The 6,006-nt window shown below is 58.0% G+C and overlaps 1 protein-coding gene across 1 annotated transcript; it reads right to left on the bottom strand.

Annotated features, from left to right (window-relative positions):
• Nucleotides 1-19: 19 nt before the first annotated feature.
• On the bottom strand, nucleotides 20-5,489 carry NECAP2 (NECAP endocytosis associated 2). The gene is made up of 8 exons (XM_068171751.1): nucleotides 5,359-5,489; nucleotides 3,674-3,774; nucleotides 3,490-3,594; nucleotides 2,530-2,611; nucleotides 1,899-2,007; nucleotides 1,385-1,547; nucleotides 1,190-1,265; nucleotides 20-887 (listed from the first exon to the last, which is right to left on the bottom strand). Exons 1-8 carry the CDS (start codon nucleotides 5,457-5,459, stop codon nucleotides 839-841), a joined length of 786 nt encoding a protein of 261 aa, XP_068027852.1. The 5' UTR covers nucleotides 5,460-5,489; the 3' UTR covers nucleotides 20-838.
• Nucleotides 5,490-6,006: the final 517 nt, after the last annotated feature.

Here is a 6,006-nt window from a genome sequence, read left to right on the forward strand (position 1 = left end):
GAAAAAAAAAATTCCAGTCTGGCATCAAAACCGTTTTATTGTTCACTTGGAAGCGTTACATTCTCACCTGGGTTTGCTGCCAGGCCCAGGGGAAAGCTCTGAAAGCAAAATGCCCGTCATCCAGTAGGAAATGGAAAGGCAAATCCAAAGGGTTGGATAAAAATAAGTGGGATTTTGTACTTGGAAAAGCCATAATATAAATAGGTAAGAAAATATTTATTTGTTTCAAGAGGAATCTCAACCCCAGCTCTGTCTAAGAGCCTGACTCCATTCTGTCCTTAATAAAATGTCCATGGAAGTGAGTAAAAAAAACGTGTCTTCAAAATAGAGGAGGAGTAAAACAAACTTCCCAGAGTAAGAAACTAGGAATTTCAGCATGGAAACGCTGGGATCAGGCTCTCCACATCCCAGTTAAGTGCTCAGAAAAAAATCCAGGCGGTGCTTGGCATCCTGGCAGGGAAAGGTTTGAGTGGATCTGGGAGGTGGGATGGCTCCAGGAGGATGCTCCTCGCCAAGGGAAGGATTGATCCAGCCCAAAAGCACGAGCAGAAGGCAGAAGGAATCTCTGAGGAGACTCCAAGCTCTCCTTCCTTATCAAGGAGAGGGATGGACCTGATGGTTTTTTCCAGAGGAGAAGCCTCCGAGGTCTCCCACGATCCAGGCCCTGGATGTGGAGTGTTTTAAGGCACATGGTTGTTTCTTTCCAGCACTTATTCCAGCATTTCGAGGCCAGGTGGGTTTAAGGGCAGGAGTGAGGTGTCCTGAGGCTGCTTCTTTGGTCCCACAGAATCCCGAGGGTTCCAGCACCCACGTGGGGAAAGGTGGATCAAGGCCGGGATCAGAACTGAACCCAGCCAGTGTTCCCCTGAGCCTGGTTGGAAGATGACCTGGAGAGAGGGAAAAACAGGGAAAAAAAGGTGTTTAGAGATGGTAACGGTATCCATGGAGGAAACTGGGCTGCAAATGGGTCATCCAGGAGCACCCCAAAACTCTCAGCAGCAGAGCAAGAAGTGCCCACGGGCCTGAACTCAGGGAATTGGCAGCACAGAGGCAGAGCCAGAGGCAGAGCTGCTTCTGAACCCCAAAGTTGGGACTGGATGGAGCTAAGCCCCCACCCCAAAGGGGTTTTCCAGCAAAACCAGGAAGTTTTGGGGCATCCACATCCTCCCCAGATCCCTGTTCTGCTCACCCTGAAGCTTTGGCAAAGTCTCCCCAGACATCAGCAGCAGGAGCAGCAGTGGGCTGAGGCCAGGACAACAGGGAGTCTGTCAGAAAGTCGGGAAGAGAGAAAACAAAACAGCAGGAGTGATTTCCCACTCTCATTCCCAGATTCCCTGCTTTGATGGATGAAGCAGCCCCTCAGGAGCTCTGTGTGAGCACAGACCTGTGATGGGGGTTCCTGGGAGCTGGGCAGGCGTGGAGAGCGGGGCTGGGCGCTCCCCAGAGCTGGACTTTCCTCCAGGGGGTGGTGGGAGCAAGCTCAGGCCCCCAGGCCCGGCAGGACGTGGCCTGGTGCTCCCTGTCCCTCCTTCTTTTTTCTTCATGTTCTGAAAGGAGAGCAGGAAGTTTGGGTGGGATCGCATTTAAATCCAGAGCCGGAGCGTGAAAACCCTGGAAGCCAAATTGTTTTAATTTGGGAATAAAATCCTTCACTGCTACAACATCCCACTGCTGGTGCATCCAAAGGGGTCACAGCAGGGGTGGATTTTACCCCAGATCCCACAGGCCTGGTTTTGGCAGCAGGAATTGATCGCACCACAACCCCATGCAAATCCCTGCAGGCAGCATTAACCCCACGGGCTCTGCCCTGAGCCCACGCCCAGGGATTTTGGGAAGGAGCTGCTGCTGCCTCGTGCCACGCAAAAGAAGAGCTGGGATCAGCCGGGAAAGGCCCTCACAGCGATGTTGAGTTTGATGGTTTGTCCCTCCTTGAAGCCCAGATCCAGTTTGGGTCCCTGCTCCAGGTCCTGGGCCTGCCGGGCCAGCTCGCTCTGCTGTCTCACCCACCTGTGGGAATTAAATCCATGGAAAAGGAGACACAGCCCAACCCGGGCTCCCCCAGAAATACAAATCCTGCTCAGGACCATCCCTCTGTGGCAGCAGCTCTGCAAAGGCCAAGGTGTGAGCCGAGACCTCACCTGAGGGAGCACCCAGGGGATGATTCCCAGCAGAGGCTGCCGGAGCCCCAGGGATCCCCCAGCTGGTACCACGTCCATCCATCCCTCCCCAAAACTCCAAAATCCCACCATCCCCAGCAGCTGGAGCAGCCCCTCAGGGCAGCCCCTTACAGGAAGCAGAGGAAGTAAATTGGGGAATCTGGATTGGGAATCTGGACACCCAGTTTTGGACTTGGGAAGCCCAGATTGGGACGCTGCTGATGCAGGCTGGGAAATCCTGGAGAGAGAAGAGCTGCGAGTTTCTTCCTCTGCCCACCACACCTGCCCAGCCCAGCTCACACTTCTCCACCTCTCCTGGAGGAGACCTGACAAAAATGGAGCTGAGAGGACACAGGGAGAGGCACAAACTCACTTGAAGTGGTCCTGGAGAGCCACGTTGAAATCAAAGGCATCCCCTCGGTCCACAAAGCCAACCCCGATGAACGCCCGGCGGCCTGGGCAGGGAGGAGGAGATTGGGATGGGATGGGATGGGATGGGATGGGATGGGATGGGATGGGATGGGATGGGATGGGAATGGGATGGGATGGGATGGGATGGGATGGGATGGGGATGGGATGGGATGGGATGGGATGGGATGGGATGGGATGGGGATGGGGATGGCATTCTCCATCCTGCACTGCCCCGTGCCTGGCGCTGCCTCCAGAGGGAGCTGGCACACTGGAGACTGAGCCACGGGACTGGGGATCACAGAATCCCAGAATGGTTTGGGTTGGAAGGACTGTAAATCCCATCCCATTCCACGGGCAGGGACACTTTCCACTATCCCAGGCTGCTCCAAGCCCCTTCCAACCTTGGACACTTCCAGAGTTCCAGGGGCAGCCACAGCTGCTCTGGGCACCCTGTGCCAGGACCTGCCCACCCCCACAGCCAGGAATTCCTGCCCAATATCCCATCTATCTCTGCCCTCTGGCAGTGGAAGCCATTCCCTGTGTCCTGTCCCTCCAGCCCTTGTCCCTTGTCCCTCTCCAGCTCTCCTGGAGCCCTTTCAGGGACTGGAAGCCACAATTAGGTCACCCCAGAGCCTCCCCTTCTCCAAAGGCAGCTCCAGGTGTTTCACCTCATTGGCTACACCTAAACTTCAGTACAAACAGCTTTTTAATTAACTGGCAGCGGGGCCCGGTGGGGGCTCCTGCATCCTCCTGCCAACGCTGAGCAGCCAAACCCAAGTGTTTTTGCTCCTGGCGAAGGTCAGAGCCGTGGGAGGGTGGGTGGGAGGCAGCTCCTCCCTCTGCCCTCCCCGTGCAAGAATGGAAAGCAGGAATCCTTCCCGAACAGGAGCAGCGAGGGCTCCGCGGGGTGTGCGGGACGCACCGTTCCCATCTTCAATCCGGATGACAAAGTACCGGCTGGAGTCCGTCACGCCCTCCACAGCGATCCCGGGGAACTGCTCCACAGGAGCCTGGGCAAAGAGCTCTCCTGGAACACAGCAAGGGGCCGGGTAACGCCGGGCCCAGCCCGCGCCGCTGCTCCCCGGAGCCCCGCGGTGCCCCCTCACCCGAGGCCTTGTCCTCCAGCCGGATGAAGGCCGTGCTGCCCTTGGCCGTGATCCGCAGGCGGCCGCTCCAGGCCGGCTGGTCCAGCTGCCACTCCGCGGCCCTGGGGAGCAGGAAGGGAGCCTGAGCCCTGGGCTGCCCCGGAGCTCCTGTGCCTGCTAACAGGGTCACGGGGGGGACAGTGGCATGTGTCACAAGATGGCTCGTTTCACCCCAAAACAGCTGTTGCGTTTGGGCGGGGAGCAGGCAAGAGCTGCGCGGGAGGTTTCGGTTCCCTTTCCGCGGAGTTTGCAGACGGAAGCTGCGTTAGGGACAGGCGGCTGTGCCAGGACGGGCTTCGGCTGTGGGTCACTGACGGGGTGGGAACCCCAAAACACACGGGGGGACGGAGACAGCCCTGTGGGGTGGGGATGGGGGCAGAGACACCTCCCGAGGGAACCCACGGGGGGCGGAGGTTTCTCACGAAAGGGCTGAGACACCCCATGAGGGGCAGTTCTTGCTGTCCCACGGGAAGGGAGAGACCCCGAACACCTCCAGGGAACCACAAACCCCACACACCTCATGAGGAGGGGACCCCACAAAACCCCACACACCTCGTGAGGAGGGGACCCCACAAAACCCCACACACCTCGTGAGGAGGGGACCCCACAAACCCCCACACACCTCATGAGGAGGGGACCCCACAAACCCCACACACCTCATGAGGAGGGGACCCCACAAACCCCACACACCTCATGAGGGGACCCCACAAACCCCACACACCTCGTGAGGAGGGGACCCCACAAACCCCCACACATCTCATGAGAAGGGGACCCCACAAACCCCACACACCTCGTGAGGAGGGGACCCCACAAACCCCCAAACGCCTCATGAGGAGGGGACCCCACAAACCCCCACACATCTCATGAGGAGGGGACCCCACAAACCCCACACACCTCATGAGGAGGGGACCCCACAAAACCCCACACACCTCGTGAGAAGGGGACCCCACAAACCCCCAAACACCTCATGAGGAGAGGACCCCACAAACCCCCAAACACCTCATGAGGAGGGGACCCCACAAACCCCACACACCTCGTGAGGAGGGGACCCCACAAACCCCACACACCTCGTGAGGAGGGGACCCCACAAACCCCACACACCTCGTGAGGAGGGGACCCCACAAAACCCCACACACCTCGTGAGGAGGGGACCCCACAAACCCCACACACCTCATGAGGAGGGGACCCCACAAAACCCCAAACACCTCGTGAGGAGGGGACCCCACAAACCCCCACACACCTCGTGAGGAGGGGACCCCACAAACCCCACACACCTCATGAGGAGGGGACCCCACAAACCCCCAAACACCTCATCAGGAGGGGACCCCACAAACCCCGCACACCTCGTGAGGAGGGGACCCCACAAACCCCACACACCTCATGAGGAGGGGACCCCACAAACCCCCACACACCTCGTGAGGAGGGGACCCCACAAACCCCCACACACCTCATGAGAAGGGGACCCCACAAACCCCCAAACACCTCATGAGGAGAGGACCCCACAAACCCCAAACACCTCATGAGGAGAGGACCCCACAAACCCCCAAACACCTCGTGAGGAGGGGACCCCACAAACCCCGCAGGGAGGGGGCGAGCCCCCCCACGCCAGGAGGTGCTGACACCCCGCGGGCGGGCGCGGGCCCCACCTGTAGCCGCGGTTGGAGGCCCGCGGCGGTACCCGGTACACGAGCACCGCCGGCTTCACGCACAGCACCGACTCGTACTCCTCCTCCGCCTCCGCCGCCATCGCGGCCCCGCCGCCGCTCTGTCCCGCCGCCTCGATGGTACCGCGCTGCCGCCTCCGCGGCCGCGCAGGAGCGGGCGGGGCCCACCGAAGAGAGGCGCTTCCGCACCCGCGGCGCCCCCTAGCGCGCGGGAGGACCCGGTGCAGGGCGCTGCGGGAACTGGAACCGGCTCAGGGCTCCGAGCCACCAAACTCCCAGGTTTCACTGGTTTTATGGATCAGATCATTTATTAGAGTCTGTTACTTCTATTTGTTTCTATTATAGCGTTATATTCTATATATTACAGTATTATATGTTCTGTTATATGTTCTGTGAGGTAGATACGATACATAAAATATATGTATTAGATACTGGGTTGTATAATATAATTTTTTTAATCTATATTAATTTATTTATGAATAGTTCTATATTATATATCTCTATTATATGTTTACATTATTTCTATTCTAAATAAATAGTTAAAAGTCATCAGAATTCCAAGGGAGCTGGGGGCTGTGGGAGCTGCCAGGGCTCCCAGATTCCTCACCCCAGGAGCCTCCAGCACCTTCT

This window comes from Anomalospiza imberbis, chromosome 23, assembly GCF_031753505.1.
Source record: "Anomalospiza imberbis isolate Cuckoo-Finch-1a 21T00152 chromosome 23, ASM3175350v1, whole genome shotgun sequence".
Taxonomy (NCBI): Eukaryota; Metazoa; Chordata; class Aves; order Passeriformes; family Viduidae; genus Anomalospiza; species Anomalospiza imberbis.

Bases quoted from the DNA above. Each gene is read 5' to 3' on its own strand.
- NECAP2 (XM_068171751.1), bottom strand. From the start codon at position 5,459: ATGGCGGCGGAGGCGGAGGAGGAGTACGAGTCGGTGCTGTGCGTGAAG. The intron at 2,008-2,529 runs GTGAGTTTGTGC...TAATTCCCACAG, and splicing joins GCTCTCCAGGACCACTTCAA to GTGGGTGAGACAGCAGAGCG. The intron at 888-1,189 runs GTGAGCAGAACA...CCCTCTCTCCAG, and splicing joins GACTTTGCCAAAGCTTCAGG to GTCATCTTCCAACCAGGCTC.